At 34.8% G+C, this 16,216-nt stretch overlaps 3 protein-coding genes and 2 non-coding genes across 6 annotated transcripts; 4 read left to right on the forward strand and 1 right to left on the reverse strand.

Annotated features, from left to right (window-relative positions):
• Positions 1-559: 559 nt before the first annotated feature.
• On the reverse strand, positions 560-4,399 carry LOC111776398 (NAD(P)-linked oxidoreductase superfamily protein). 2 transcript variants are annotated; one of them, XM_023655836.2, is made up of 5 exons: positions 4,089-4,398; positions 3,379-3,607; positions 2,885-3,184; positions 2,378-2,506; positions 560-864 (listed from the first exon to the last, which is right to left on the reverse strand). In XM_023655836.2, the coding sequence occupies exons 1-5, from the start codon at positions 4,268-4,270 to the stop codon at positions 733-735; spliced, it is 972 nt and encodes a 323-aa protein (XP_023511604.1). In that variant the 5' UTR covers positions 4,271-4,398; the 3' UTR covers positions 560-732. The 2 variants fall into 2 exon arrangements, with proteins under 2 accessions (XP_023511604.1, XP_023511605.1); XM_023655837.2 differs by lacking the exons at positions 560-864; positions 2,378-2,506 and adding an exon at positions 2,515-2,813 and having other exon boundaries at positions 4,089-4,399.
• A 1,051-nt stretch (positions 4,400-5,450) lies between these two features.
• LOC111776306 (E3 ubiquitin-protein ligase SDIR1) lies at positions 5,451-6,418 on the forward strand. The gene has a single exon (XM_023655729.2). It carries the CDS (start codon positions 5,510-5,512, stop codon positions 6,215-6,217), a length of 708 nt encoding a protein of 235 aa, XP_023511497.1. The 5' UTR covers positions 5,451-5,509; the 3' UTR covers positions 6,218-6,418.
• Positions 6,419-7,694: 1,276 nt separating this feature from the next.
• LOC111811894 (transcription factor bHLH25-like) lies at positions 7,695-11,187 on the forward strand. Its single transcript, XM_087117804.1, has 5 exons — positions 7,695-7,896; positions 8,034-8,109; positions 9,476-9,997; positions 10,118-10,441; positions 10,548-11,187. Exons 2-5 carry the CDS (start codon positions 8,074-8,076, stop codon positions 10,620-10,622), a joined length of 957 nt encoding a protein of 318 aa, XP_086973930.1. The 5' UTR covers positions 7,695-7,896; positions 8,034-8,073; the 3' UTR covers positions 10,623-11,187.
• Positions 11,188-11,886: 699 nt separating this feature from the next.
• On the forward strand, positions 11,887-11,960 carry TRNAV-AAC (transfer RNA valine (anticodon AAC)). Its single transcript has one exon. It is a non-coding gene; the product is annotated as a tRNA-Val (tRNA).
• Positions 11,961-12,041: 81 nt separating this feature from the next.
• On the forward strand, positions 12,042-12,115 carry TRNAV-AAC (transfer RNA valine (anticodon AAC)). Its single transcript has one exon. It is a non-coding gene; the product is annotated as a tRNA-Val (tRNA).
• The last annotated feature ends 4,101 nt before the right edge of the window (positions 12,116-16,216 follow it).

Genomic DNA, 16,216 nt, shown 5'->3' on the forward strand with positions numbered 1-16,216 from the left:
TTAGAGTGCATAATTATGATCATAAAATTAGAGTACCTTTCATAATTTGATTACGCAATTGTGCTTTCTTGGAATGCTTTTAATAATTTGATGTAGAATTATTCAAGCTGAACATAAGCAAGAATGCTTTTAATAATTTGATGTAGAATTATTCAAGCTGAACATAATCAAATTTTGCTTGTGGAGTAATTCAAAACTCAAACAAGTGTTCTTGCCTTGAAATATTTGATCAACAAGAATCATTCAAGCTAAACATGATCGATCTTGCTTGTGGATTGATTCAAATCTCAAACAAGTGTTCTTGTCTTGAAATATTCGATTAACAACTTACTTCCCTTGTAGTGATTTCCATATCATTTGATATCAGAATCTTCCCATGGTTTGATTTCATATCACGTGATAACATGATAGCGAGGCCGAGAATTAGTTCATAAATCATTTATTCAGTTAAAACATAAAACAAAACTCCAATTCGGGAGAGATAGGATCAAAGGACAACTGCATCCCAGTCGTAAAACGACTACAGTCTTATCAAAAATGCTACAGAAGAGAATGGGAATCAGGTTAAAGCTAGCAGTTGATATACATTCATAAGAACATGTTGATAGAACATTTAAAAGTTGGAGCATCGATAGCCTTACATCCATAACATGTTATACATGATAGTTGTTCGCATGTTCTTTCATTTTTATTCAACATTCAGCATTAAAAAGAAATTAGACATACCAGCAGTCAGCTCTGTTGGATTCCACTTGGCCATGTCTGATTCTTGACAGGGTGAAGGATAGCTTCAACCTCAGATAGAGTTTCCTCATCCCTCCCAAATGTGGCAAGTTCTTCAGCTGCAGCTACGTTTTCCTCCACCTGTTTCAAAATTTTTACAACTTGTTAAGATTCTATGATGCAATCTTTGAAGAAGTTTGCATGGTCACGAAGAAACTATGAACAAACACTATATGTCAGCTCATTGAGATTGATTTTTAGGGCTTAAATCCAACGAGCAGGGCTCGTTTGGACACTAACATTGTATGAGAATAAATATTCACGACGCTCCACAATGGTATGATATTATCCACTTTGAGTATAAGCTCTCGTAGATTTGCTTTGGGCTTCCCCAAAAGGCCTCGTACCAATGGAGATAATATTCCTCACTTATAAACCTATGATCCTCCACTAAATTAACCAATGTGGGACTCACTCCCAATAATCCTCAACAATCCTCCCCTCGAACAAAGTACACTATAAGCCTCTCTGAGGCTTATGGAGCTCTCGAACAGCCTCCCCTTAATCGAGGCTCGACTCCTTTTCTCTGGAGCCCTCGAACAAAGTACACCTTTTGTTTGACACTTCAGTCATTTTTTTACTTCACTTTCGAGGCTCACAATCTTTGTTCGATATTTGAGGATTCTATTGTCATGGCTAAGTTTAGGGTATGGCTCTGATACCATGTTAGGAATCACGACTCTCCACAATGGTATGATATTGTCCACTTTGAGCATAAGCTCTCATGGCTTTGCTTTGGGCTTCCCCAAAAGGCCTCATACCAATGGAGATAATATTCCTCACTTATAAACCCATGATCCTCCACTACATTAACCAACATGGGACTCACTCCCAATAATCCTCAACAATTTGGTCAACTCATAGGATTTTAACATTCTAGGTAGCAATATAGGATGAAAATTATACTTCGAAAAACTAGCTTCTCGTACTATTAGTATTCAAACTAGCAACATGAAACTCCAACATTTTTTCTCCTTGGTCCTCTCTTGCTAACCATTTATGCAATTCTGCTATAATCTTGATCAAAGCCAATAAGAGAGGATACGGACTGTCATCATAAAATCTCCTTTGACGTCTTGGTGCGGGACGATACCTCTTAAACTATTCTTTCTAATTAAATTTTATATCCAACCAAAAAGGATCATAAATCCAAAGTTCAATTCAAAAAGCCTCATGATCTTTTAGGAACTATCCATCCATCAAAAAGAAGTTCATTTAACTTGCTCTCTGCTGTCCCAATTCCTTCCATACAAAAGTTCTCTTTTTGCCTATCCCTCCACCTTGTGTGGTCTGCTTGTATCGGTATATTTTCGTTGAATAAAAAAGTAATCTGGTTGACTTTTTTTATCCATGAAAGATAAACAATGTCGGAAAACAAGGACTTCCTCCTCACTGGTGTCGAGGCAAGTTTTTTCAACATCGAAGTAGGCATGTACAAGCATGGACCAGGAAATTACCAACTAATTGATACAGAATGAGTATATACACCATGGCATAGGGGCATGCCATGATCTTCGAAAAAGGAGATTGGACTCGAAAGATATTGAAAGAAATATCGACAAAGAATACTATAAATGTGATTATTGAAAGATACCTGTCTGACAGAGTTCATGCCAACCAGAACCGTTGAAATATCTTTGTTTGACAGACTGTATTGGAGGGCTAACTTTGAAATATGTTTTCCTTTCTTTTTACAAAGAGCAGCTGCAGCTTGGCATGCAGACTGAAGCCATTTAAATTAGAGAACAATATCAGAATCCAATGTAAAGCCAAATCTCAAACAAAACACAGTACGAAAAAATAAAAGATAAAATCACAGCACTAGGACAAATGGTTTTGGGTTAGTTTGTATGGTTGAATGAACTAGTCATTACTGCATACTATAATCAACACCTAGAAATTATTTTCATTTCAAGAGATAAAGTTTCCACGATGGGACCTAAACGCCATAAGAGTAAAGAACGAGAAATGTACTCCCCCAAACAAATGTGTTTCCTTTGCGTGACATCAGTCAACTGAAAGTGCTTTCCCTGCATAAGCTTTTAAGTTTCACAATTCAACTATGGAGCTAATGAAAGAAAGGGGGGGTGAGAAACTGTACCTTCAATTCTGGTGAAGCTGGGTGCCATTCTGGGGGACCATAATCAGTTAGAAGTCCCATTGCTAGAGGAGACGCACTGATTATTCCAATCTCCTTACTCTTTAAGTAAGGTAGCAAATCTAACAATGTTGAATCGTTAATACTGTAGTGACAATATGAAAGAATCACATCAATGGAGCCAGGTGGCACTCGATCAAGCACATACGTAAAAATTTCCAATGGAAGTCCCGTAATACCAATGAAACGAATCTTCCCAGCTTCCCTCAGCTTTTGAAGTGCAGGAATCGTTTCGTTCACAACCTGAAATAAATTTTAGCGGCTGAAGATCCACTTTTTACTTGATATTATAATGCCAATAACCATGTTCATAGCTTTTTAGAACTCAAGGACAAAGTTGTACAACCTATAAAACAAATCCTGTACATGCAAGGTCACATGACCATGTTAATAACTAAAATTCAATGGTCAATGAGTTCTTAAGAAAAGTAACAAACCTGATCAAGAGATCCAAATTCGATATCATGGCAATGCAGTATATCGACATAATCTAATTGTAGCCTAGCCAAACTCTCATCAATGCTCCTTGTTACCCTCTCAGCACTGAAATCAAAACCCTCAGCATATCTCCCACACTTTGTTGACACTATATATTCACTCCTTGGAACATCTAGAGCTTTTAGTCCCTTACCAAGCATCTTTTCTGATAAGGTCCCTCCATAGTACCTTCACGCATGTCGTCGAAGAGGCAAACCCAAATTCAGTGCTAGAGCCAGAAATCATATAGAAGATAACCAAACTAGCCCTTACATATCCTTACCGATGAACTAAACATATAAAAAATGGAATGATTTATATTTTCCGAAAGCCATTGGCTCTTCCATATCTAAACTTTCAATAACATCAAATCGGACATCAAACCTGGATACACGTAGCAATATTTCAAATCTTTGTTACAACTTACATTTACCTAAACAAATCTCAACAAAAAAGCAACACAAAACTTGCTAGAGCCAAATCGAGCCAACAAATTTCGACGAAAATCAAGCATGCACAAAGTCAAGTCCAAATAAATGAACATGCAAGACCAAGCATTGAACAAATTCTCAAAACTCTATCTCTATTGTTTGATGTAGAAACTCGTCAATTTCATAAGAAAGCCTCTCTCACTAAGTGAATAGGAAAATAACAGTTACGAATTCCATACGGAGAGGTGTCGAAGAAGTTGATGCCAAGACGAAAGGCTTCACGAACGGAGGCGACGGCATCCTCCTCAGAAACAGGGCCGAAGACGCTGCCGAGAGGCGAGGCACCAAACCCGACACTGCTGGTTTTGAGGCCGGTGTTTCCCAGCTTCCGAAGCTGGAGCTTGGGATAAGAAGCCGCCATTGATTCCGATGAAGCTCTCAGAATTGGGAACAGAGTACGATCTTCCCAGGAAAGGAAGTGACAAAGGGGATTCCGATTTTGGAAGATAAACGCCAAGTTGAGGGATCGGGTCGCAGATGAGGCACTGCTGTAGCCGCTAGGACAATTAAACAAATTCGTTTTCAAAAGGGCATTTTAGACATTTACTAAATCGAATTTTAATTTTATTCTTTTTTTTTTAATATTTTTCAAACGGCATTATTTAATGTTTGAGAACACGACTCCCCGCAATGGTATGATATTGTCCACTTTGAACATAAAATCTCATGGCTTTGCCATAACCATTCCTTAAATTAGTCGATGTGGGACTTTCATCATCCAACACCTCCCCTCACCCCTCAAACGACTCATTTGTTCGATATTTGAGGATCTATTAGCACAACTAATACCATGTTAACGAACACGACTCTCCAAAATGGTATGATAATGTCCATTTTGAGTATAAATTCTCATGGCTTTGTTTTGGGTTTCTCCAGAAACTTCACACCAATGGAGAGAATATTCCTTGATTATAAATCCATGATTATTCACTAAACGAGCGGACGTGTAACTCTCATCATCCAACTTAAAAAATCACTAATATTTTATTTAAAAAATATTTTTGAATCATTTCAAAAATACCCTCCAACTTTTTAAAAAAATTCGAAAATATTTTGTATTATATTTTTTTTAAAAAAAATGAGAATTAATATTCTTTATTTTTATAAAAAAAAAAAAATTAAAAATCTTACCTAGATGAAAACTATTTATCATGTATTTATAGATTATCTTCTAAACTTTTTAGTATTATTCTAAAAAATTATTAATAGTAACTATAAATAAATAAATAAATAAATATATATATATATATATATATATATATATATTTTGAAGTTTTAAAGATATTATTAAAAATTTAAAAATATTTTTTTGATTGAGCAAAAAAAAAAGATATATATATATATTTTGAAGTTTTAAAGATATTATTGAAAATTTAAAAATATTTTTTTGATTGAGAAAAAAAAAAGAAAAAATATTATATATATATATATATTATATTATATAGAAGATTTAAAAGGAGGAGGATGAATAAAATATTTTAAAAATAAATTAAGAAAAGGAAATAAAAGAAACAACGGAATTTGGAAACCCATAGATTTATATATTTATTTCACAAAGTTTTGATTCAAATTCCGCGCAGAAGCTTTCCAGATCTCTTCAATGGAACATCAAATCTCTCGATACGAAAGCCTGGTGGTGGAAGTACTTACAGATCTTCCGACGCCGTCACGAATTCCAAAACATCCGTCGCGAATCGAACACATCGGCCTAATCTTCACCCTCCGTCGCCGTCGCAGCCACTTCGAGGTATCGGAGAACGGCGAACGACGACTAATCCAGCAGCGAGAAACCCTAAAAATTCCACTCTGCGACAATCAATTCCGCGCCGAAATCTTCAATCGAGACGACGATTCTCTGTTCCACAGCCTCTCTTGCAGTTTCCAGAACTTCAAACCAGAAATCGACGCGGAACCGGTAGCCGATGCCCTAATTGAGCGGTGGATTGAAATTAGGGACGAAGCGAATTCGAGAAGCTCGGACAGAGTGTTTCCGATGACGGTGAATTTGACGATATGGCACATTGTGGCTCGGTATGAAATCGGCGTCGGTAGCGGTGGAGACGGCTGCGGAATGGTGCCGGCTTGCGGCGGCGCGGTTGCGAAGATGTTGAGGAGATTGAAGAGGGAAGATGAAGTGGATGGAATTTGTGTGATCTGTTTGGACGAATTGAAGAACAAGAAGAAGAAGAATGGAAGATTTACTTTACAAATGCCTTGTTTACATGTGTTTCATGGGAATTGCATTGAAGATTGGTTGAAGAATAGCCATTATTGTCCCATTTGTAGATTTGAAGTGCCAATCCAATAGAATTCCCCATGGTTTTAGGTTTAGTTTGATAATTATTAGGGTTTCAATTTGCCAGCGATCTCGCTTTTAGTTCGCTTTTGGTTCGCATTTGGTTCATAGGTTTTTCTTATACTCAATTGGTTGAACTAAATCTGTATAAGTCTCGTCACTCCCATCTCATCTCCCTCTCCAATCGACTATCATTTAATATCATGACAAGTATAGTGGTAATCACTTATATATTATCACGAGAAACTATCACACATGAGACTCGACTTGATTGACTAAACGTCAATTCAGATCAGTTAGAGGTAAAGTCTCCCAAAACTCTAGCTATGAACCACTAGATAATTGTAATTATTCACTTCCTTAAGCCATCATTCAGGAGTCGGAGTTGAGTGATCGGAGATCTGTTGAGGTTAGTGCCTAGAGAAGGAATCACTAAGGTTTCTTTGAAACAAGAAGAATATAAATTCTTCAGGGGAGGACTAGACATAACTTGCCTAAACCTGAATTGGCGTGGAAAGAACGTCATGACATAACTAAAAAGTAATGATTTTAATCATTACTTTTTAAAAAAATTCCCCAAATATCCATCAACGTCGATATTTTTATTAAATTTTTTTAAAAAAAATCATTTTAAATCTTTAATAATTTAATTCAACTTTGTTTATATAAATAATATATTGATTCTATTAAGTCCAAATCTTTAAGATAAATATAATGAAAGAGGGAATTAATAGAAATATATTGGAAATAAATAAATAAATCATTTATGTGCCACACGCTTAATCAATTAAATATCCTTAATATTCATCGTGTCAACATTTTCATCAATATTTTAATAAATAATAATTCAAGAAAAATTCAACGCCATTCTTTAAATAGAATTAGTTATATAAGTTAATATATAAATATCGATGAAATATGAATGTATCAACAAAAGTATTGTGGTTTGAATATAAATTCGAACGTGAACTAAATTTATAGGTATATTTATGCGTATATAATTGATTATAATATTCTAATTAATCGAGATATGATAAAGTTAACTAACTTAGATTAAAGATAACTATTTAACTTGGCGGAGATTTGCCTCGAACCCGGTAGAAATTTTGGGAGAAAGAAAGAGGAGAGTCTTGTCCATTGACTAAACAGGCTTAAACAAACAATTAAATCCCTCCGTAGCAGATGCGTTTTAAAATCGAGAAGCTGACGACGATACGTAATGGGTGAAAGCGGAGACAATATTTGTTAGCTCTAAGCTTAGGCTGTTATAATATTCTTCATCCCGACCCTGTTTTGGGAAGATGAAGATTGAGATAGTCAACCCCGATCCGGTGACATGTCAAACTTAGACGAGAAGGTTGCCATAGCTACATCCATAACTTGTTTATTAATCTTTGAAGTGTGAATCCTTACCCATTAATTGCAGCAATATTATATTCTCAAAAGAATTGGGAACTTATTTTAATGAATCATCAACACATTAACCAAAATTTCAAAAGCTAGTCGGTGAAGTTGAGCTCACAAAGTCCACAAAACAACAAAAAGAATCGCAAATCAGCTATCATTTTGTCATCCAAGAGTGACCCATTACTTGTTCTCCCGTTTTTTTTAACAATAAAGGTTGAAAAAGGCTCTCCATGTCGATTTCCTTTCTGGGTTTCGACGGATTCAAGGTTTTCGACATTATTAAGGTTCTTTCCCCTTTTTCTGAAAATGGGTTCTTGTTGATTCTCCATTGTTGTGGGACTGTTCTTTTGTTATTGCTTTTGATGGGTTGTGGAGAAAATTAGGGTTCGTGAATTGACCCTGTTTGTACTTGTTTTTGCAGTTCAGAGAAGCTTAGTTTTGGAGAAGAAGGAGCTTGTTGAATGGAGAGATCATCTATGGTGGTTTTTTCTGAGATGGTAAGAGGATTTGATGAACTGAATGCTACTTTGGAACTTGTTTGTGTGTGGTTATGTAAAATCTGTTTAAGAATATGTGAGATTGAAAGTCTGTTGGAGCGGGGAACAAAACATTCATTATAAGGGTGTTATCTCCCTACGAGACGTGTTTTAAAGACTTTGAGAGGAAGCCAGAAAGGAAAAGGACAAAGAGGGCAATATTTGCTAGCGGTGGGCTTGAGCTGGTACGAATGGTATCATAGTCAGGCACCGAGTGATGTGCCAGTGAGGACGCTGGCCCCCAGGGGGTGGATTGTGAGATCCCACATCAGTTGGAGAGAAGAACAAAGCATTTCTTACGAGGGTGTGGAAATATCTCCCTAGCAAATGAGTTTTAAAGACTTTGAGAAGAACCCTGAGGGGAAAGTCCAAAGAGGACAATATCGGTTAATGGTTGGCTTGGCCTGTTACAAATGGTATCAGAGTCAAACACCGAGCAATGTGCTAGTGAGGACGCTGGGCCCCGAAGGAGGGTGGATTGTGATATCTCACATTGGTTGGAGAGAGGAACAAAGTATTCCTTATAAGGACGTGGAAACATCTCCCTAACACACACGTTTTAAAGACCTTGAGGGGAAGTCCAAAGAGGACAATATCTGTAAACGGTGGGTTTGGGCTATTACAAATGCTATTAGAGCCAGCGAGGACGTTGAGTCTCCAAGGGGAGTGGATTGTGAAATCTCACATCGATTGGAAAGGAGAACAAAACATTTTTGATAAGGGTGTGGAAACATCTCCCTAACAGACGCGTTTTAAAAACCTTGAGGGGAAGCCCATAGAGGACAATATTTGTAAGCGGTGGGCTTGGGATGTTACAAATGGTATCAGAGCCAAACACCGAGCGATGTGCCAGCAAGGACGTTGAGTCCCTAAGGGGGTGGATTGTGAGATCCCACATCGGTTGGAGAGGAGAACAAAACATTCCTTAGAAGGGTGTGGAAACATCTCCCTAGCAGGCGTGTTTTAAAGACCTCAAGGGGAAGCCTGAAATGGAAAGCCCAAAGAGGACTATATCTGATAGCGGTGGGCTTGTTGGGGGCTTGAGTAAGAGTTCCTATGTTCGAATCTGGTTATGTCTTGTTCCTTATGTCCTATGGTCGAATCTGGTTATGTCTGGTTCCTATCTTCGAATCTTGTTGTCTTGTTCCTATGTCCTATGTTCGAATCTGGTTATGTCTTGTTCCTATGTTTGAATCTTGTACTAATTAGGGACGTGTTAAGGACGTGCATACCTTAAACCAACTCGAATTTTTCGATAGTGTTGTTCTTGAAAACGTTTGGATTAGGAAAGGAAATGAGACATTGATGAAGTCTATATCCATTTTAGGGAATGGAGGACAATGGCTTTGTCAATCAGTGGCAGAAGAGCTCAATAGATGAGCTTGGCGTCCCATTAGCAGCAGCTTTTGGGGAGGATTTGCAGCATTCTTATGCTCAGTCAAACATCGATCAGAAGGCTTCTTTAAACCGTTCTCACAACGCCATACTCGGGTATGTGAAACAGCTCAAGAGTGATGGATGGAGTTCGTATCAAACGAATAATCATTCGTCAAACTCACCAGTCGTTTCGTATCCGACTGCGTCTGTTTCGGCTTCCAACTACACGAACCAAATGGACTTCACAAGGCCAAAAGAGGAGGTCGTGTGTCCTCGGAGTATTAGCAACCTCCCTTCTGATATGTTGGTTTCTCAGGACACATTACGCCACACGAGCCATGGAACGAAAAGTACCTCTACAAACAGTAGAATCCCACAGGCTCAAGATCATATTCTTGCAGAGCGGAAACGTCGAGAGAAGCTTAACCAGCGGTTTATCGCTTTGTCTGCTATAGTTCCCGGTCTAAAGAAGGTAACGATTCTTATTTCTTTCCGTTACTGTTCTTTTAGTTTTCGAGTTTTTTGCATCGAAAGTTGATCCGTTAAACGAAAAGAAACTTTTGAACTCGGTTTTTTCCTTTGCTGCTGATAGATGGACAAGGCTTCAGTTCTTGGAGATGCCATTAAGTACCTTAAACAGCTCCAAGAGAAAGTGAAGATACTAGAGGAACAAACCCGCAGGAAAGACATCGAATCCGTGGTATTCATCAACACATCAAACGAGGACGACGACCCACTTCCCGAGATCGAAGCAAGATTATGCGACAAAAACGTCCTTATAAGAATACACTGCGAGAAAAAGAAAGATGTCATAGAGAACACAGTTGCTGAAATTGAAAAGTTGCACCTTACAATAGTGAACAGCAGTGTAATGTCATTTGGGAGTCTTGCTCTCGACATAACCATTATCGCTCAGGTAAAAAACTACCCCGACCAACTATGTCGATATCTTGATATCGATATTTTGATCTGTCTATGTGCAAGCACGGGGCTGTTTCTTGAAACGGTTCACCTTTTTGCAGATGGATAACGAGTTCTGTTTGACGTTAAAGGACCTCGTGAAAAAGTTGCAGTCGACTTTGCGCTCGTTCGAATGAGAACGAACCGGCTGTTTCTTTCTTAAGGTGTTATGCTTACAGGGCTGTGACGTTGCATCAAATTTGGACCAATAACCTTGAAGGAGACCAGTTGGGAGATTCACATTTGAGGTTGGTTTTTTGTTTTGTGTTTGGTTTTTGCATGAGAAATCATGTTCTGTCAGTCACCTACCTGTGTTCATTAGAAGTGTTCATCTCACAGCTTGTTTGGAGGGTTTTTTCCCATTGGTTTTTTAAGTTTGGTGGTCAGAACAGGCCTTTGTTTAAGTCAGTGACTTTGGTTTGTAATGCATTGTTTGGAAGTGATGAAATAGTTAAAAACTTCGCTTTTCTGTTACAAATTTAGTCTCTGAACGATCGAAGGGATTCACCGGTCCTTTGTGGATCTGTCCTACGAGCGATGGTATAAGAAGAATTTTAATCCTAGAAAGCACGGGAAAGAACGAAATAAAGAACAAACTTGTACTTTTATTAAGGGACAAATTCATCGAACTTCGTTATGAAGTTCTAGGTCTTATTGCTCTATGCATTGTCTCCTTCTAATGATGCACGAGAGTTTGTCTTCCTTCCCTTTCTCTCTATCGTCCTTCGTTCATGTAATAACTCAAGCCCACTACTAGTAAATATTGTCCACTTTAGCCCGTTAAGTATGACCGTCAGCCTCACAGTTTTTAACATGTCTTCTAAGGAGAGGTTTTCATATTCTTATAAAGAATGTTTTGTTCCTCTCTTCAACTGATGTGGGATGTCGCACTTCATTTAGTAGGTCATCTTGAAATGGTAAGTGCAGGGATCAAATAGACACAGAAGTATATTAGATAATAGGAGGTGGTACGGGTGTAAAGACACAATTGATCTAAAGCTCGAACGTCATCACTGTATGGAGAAGCACATGTTGTAACACTCACACTTGAGGGTGATTAGTTGTCGTAGAGAACTTTGAATAACATTTAACTACTTACTAGCAATTATGGTAGAATCGATAGGTCGTTATCATTTTGACGTTTTAACCTTTAAAATATTGAATTATACCCTAATGTAATAAAAAAAATTAAATTATCTTGAATTGATGTATCGTTTTGAATATCTTACATAGAATTATGTCAAGTATCTCAAATAAACTTCAGTTACTAATTTAAACTACATACTTGTGTTTCTGATGTATTTCATTAATATCTTATTAAAATTATTTGGAAATATTTTGAGAAATAAAAATTATATACTTTTTAAATAAATATCTTGATAAATATAAAAGCATCAAAGCGGTGTCGTGGTGTAGTTGGTTATCACGTCAGTCTAACACACTGAAGGTCTCCGGTTCGAATCCGGGCGACGCCATTTTTTTACTTTAATATAAATTTTGTTTCAAATTTATATTTAATAGTTAATTAAAATAAAATATAAGATTTTCAACAAAATGGTGTCGTGGTGTAGTTGGTTATCACGTCAGTCTAACACACTGAAGGTCTCCGGTTCGAATCCGGGCGACGCCAATTTTTATTTCTCCTATTTTATTAATTTATAATTTTTGTTTCAGATTTCAATTAAATAAATATCAAACAGTAAATGATTTTTCAACTCATCGAAATATAAAAAAGAAAAAAAATACAAAATCATTTCAATAAAAAATTAATGTATAAAGAATGAATTTTTTTTCCTAGAAAATTTATTTTTAAAAAACACTTTTTAACAAGGAATACTAATAATTTGAGATGATTTGGTAATTATTATATTCATGAAACAATGCAACCTATATAAATTCATTTGGTAATTATTATGTGAATCGAAGCCAACCTAAATAAATTCATAATTCAATCCAAGTTGTGACACCCAAGTCAAGAAGGGATACGTGAATGAACTGAAATCACGTTCGAATTCGAGCGATCCTAAGAATATGACGACTAAGAAAGATTTAAAGGAAATGAATGAAAACTACTACCTATATCAGCAAGGTGTACTTTCTTTTTCGGTAGCTCAATCATAGGAACTTTATAAACGTGTTTTATTTAGTGTAATTCCATGTTTGGGTGACCTATGCATTTCTTGGGACTGATGCATCTGAGTGAAGACAAAATATTCTAGAAGAACTCGTGTTGGTCTGTAGGGAGTAGTCTTCATTCTTAAGAAACGAAGAGCATGAACATGTTTGACATACCATCACACCGATGTGAGATCTTACATTTCAAGATAATTCAGCCCCTCGGATCAATCAATACCATTTAGCTGACGTGGCGAGGACATCCACCACATTGTCCTATTTGAGCTAACCTTATACTAATTAGGAATGATCCAATAAAGACAAGGATGGTTAGGTCTCATCTAGTTATAGCAACTATCCAACTCTAATAATTGTTGAAACTATGACCATACCACCAACTTTATCAACCATATAACTCAATTTATACACGACTATATCATAAAAGATGATTGCTTAAGTTGAAAGTTAGATCTCTTCATAACGCTCATTTTCAAAGTTATTTGAGCTAATCTTATACTAATTACGATTCACTCCTCTAGGGTTTTCATATTGATCCAACACGTGTCAGAGAAGATTTGAGTAAGGTACACAGTTCTATTATGTCCAGATCGACATGACTTCGACTTAGTACTAACTTAAACATCAGAGCGTATTGGGCAAAACACTATACATGTACGACTCATTTTCAAAGTTATTTGAGCTAACTTTATACTAATTAGGACTCACTTTTCTAGGGTTTTCATATCGATCCAACACATGTCAGAGATGATTTGAGTAAATAAGGTACACAGTCCTATTGTGTCCAGGTCAACATGACTCCAACTTGGTACGAACAAAACACTATACGAGTACGAGATTCTGTCTTACAAGTTCATTCAGGTAAATAACGAGTAGAACGCTCGATCAAAATCACGTGTCATCGATAATTTTTATACGCCTCGAAACCCAACTCTAATAAACAAACATCATGGGGTATGAAAAATAGATGAATTTTATTATAAAAATGTGAACTGATGAAATAATTATTTTTTTTTCTGACACGTTTGACTAAAATCAGAGCATGAAGTTGACTGATGTAAACAGAATCTTGTTCTTTTAAGAAAAACAAACCTTAACACTCTCACTGACACTTGGATTGTCGGTGCGGAATCCCAAATAATAATAATAATAATAATCAATTTTTGTTTTAAAAATTTTAATTAATAAAAATAATTTTATTTGATAAATTAATTTTAAAATAAGTTATTTATTTATTTATTTTCATAAATTCATGATTTTGAAGGAAAATAATTAATTATATCTTAAAAATAATTTCTAAACAAAACCCTGCCTATGAATATGTTAATTAAAATTTGAAAATTGAGTTCTATATTTAAGTGAATTAATTTAGTATATTATTAATAAAATATTTTTAAAATAAAAAGTCACAAAATTTAATGAAAAAGCAAAAAAAAGTCAATATAATTTGAATTTAGTCAAAGGGGTTGTTGGGCCATGGCCCACTTTTGTCCAAAAATATTTGACCTATTATTTATTTATTTATTTATTTAGATTACTTATTAATAATTTTAATTTTGAAATTTGAAATTTTCGTTTTTCTTTTTTAAATCTATTTATGAATAAATTATAAATTTTATTGCTTAAAGTTTACCCTAATTTTTTTTAAAAAAAACTTTAGAGTATATATTTTTAACAAAAAAAAAAAAAAAAAAAAAAAAAAAAAAAAAAAAAAAAGTGAAAAAAATCATTTCGACACTTTATTCTATTATGTCCCTGAATCACGATTAAAAATTTTAATTTTTACATAATTACATATATGGTAATGCTGTATCAATTATCAATTTTTATACTGCCCACTTTTATTCTAACAACACAAGCTCACTGTTCGTAGATATTGTCTTTTTTTATTCGTTACTTATTGCTATCAGTCTCAAGGTTTTAAAACACATTTACTTTTTTTGTTCCCCGGATATAGGATCTTACATTTATATTATATATATAGTGGATGAATCATTCTACGTAATGGTTTATTTTAAATTTAATTAATGAAATCTCGCCAACATGAATATAACTTAGTGATCTCGAGTTGTCTGAACGAATAAGATAAAAATAAAAATAAAAAAAATCTTTGTTCCATTTACTTTAAAGCATATAATTGAAATAAAAAAAACAAAATTGAGAATATATATGAAAAGAATATTTGTTTTAGAGCATATGATTTTGTTTGTAATCTAGACACATTCAAACAAATAATATATTCCAATCAAACTATTTTTGTTAGGAGGTGGAAAAGATAAACAATTGATGGGCATATTTGAAAAAAATGTTCGTAACATTCGATAATTCGACCAATTCCGAATACCCAGTCCAATCCTTGAGTTAGTTTTTTTTTTTTTTTTTTTTCGGTTTGGATTTGGTTGAATTTTTTAAAAATTGAAAAATTCGATTCGTAAGTTAGACATTTTTTGGGTTGGTCAACCCGACCAATCTGGGAATAATATTACAATCCAACTCAACCTTACTTTTAAAAAATTAAGAATATTTAACGTTTGCAACGGATGTTAGTGATGCATTGTCACATATATGGTGGACAAGTAGAATTTTTAAAAATAATTAAAAAAAAAAAAAAAAAAACCAGCAACTCAGCCAAACCTGAAAAATATAGGGTTGGATCGGGTCGGGTCATGATTCGTGAACTCTATTCGAGTTATTCAAGTCATCAACTCAACAAACTTGAAATCTCGAGTATGGTCAAAAAGATTTTTTCCTACCCCAATCGCTATATATCCCTAATTTTTTCAAAAAATATTTAGCATCTCCCTATGTAAATTTTGAATATATATTAATATCATGTATTTAGAGTTTTTGTATTCTATTAATATGTTTTAAAACTTTTTATTTACTTTAAAGGTACATTTATATATGGGTTATTATAGTCCTAAAATATACATAGTGTCTAATTATAGTCATAAAGTATGAATGTTACCAACTCTTGAAATGTCTCATGCACGGTCTTCATTTTGACGCTATTTAAAGCCATGTATGTTACATTCGTTAGTACACTTGAAAAATTTAGTAAAATGAGCATTTGTCCTTCATGTACCCAGTGACTAAGATTTTTACAATGGTACGTAATTCATTGAAACTTGACATGATCGATCTTGATTGTAGAGTGATTCAAATCTCAAACCAGTATTCTTGACTTGAGATATTCGATCAACAAAATAATCTGAATCTTACTTCCCTTATAATTCCCATATCAGTCGATAATAAATAATTTTGAGGGACTAAAATTAAAATAGAATGATATTTTAATTAATAAAATAAAAACACATGGGATATTGAAAGAAAAAAAAAATGTCAAAAAAGGTGGCTATAAAATTCCATTTTATGAGTCAAAAAGAGGTGAGTGATTGAATTCCAAGTACCACTTGAGAAGCCCCACATCCCTTTTCACATTTTCTTTTATTCATATCAATAAAGTCTTTGCTTGTCAGTGTTACCCATTTTAATAATTTGGATGGATACAATTTTTCAAATAACCTAAGCTATAATATTCCTCAAATTTTTTTTTTTTTAAAAAATATATATATATTATAAATTTTACGTTAATATC

The sequence above is a fragment of the Cucurbita pepo genome, chromosome 15, assembly GCF_057944985.1.
Source record: "Cucurbita pepo subsp. pepo isolate OVF chromosome 15, ASM5794498v1, whole genome shotgun sequence".
In the NCBI taxonomy this organism is placed as follows: Eukaryota; Viridiplantae; Streptophyta; class Magnoliopsida; order Cucurbitales; family Cucurbitaceae; genus Cucurbita; species Cucurbita pepo.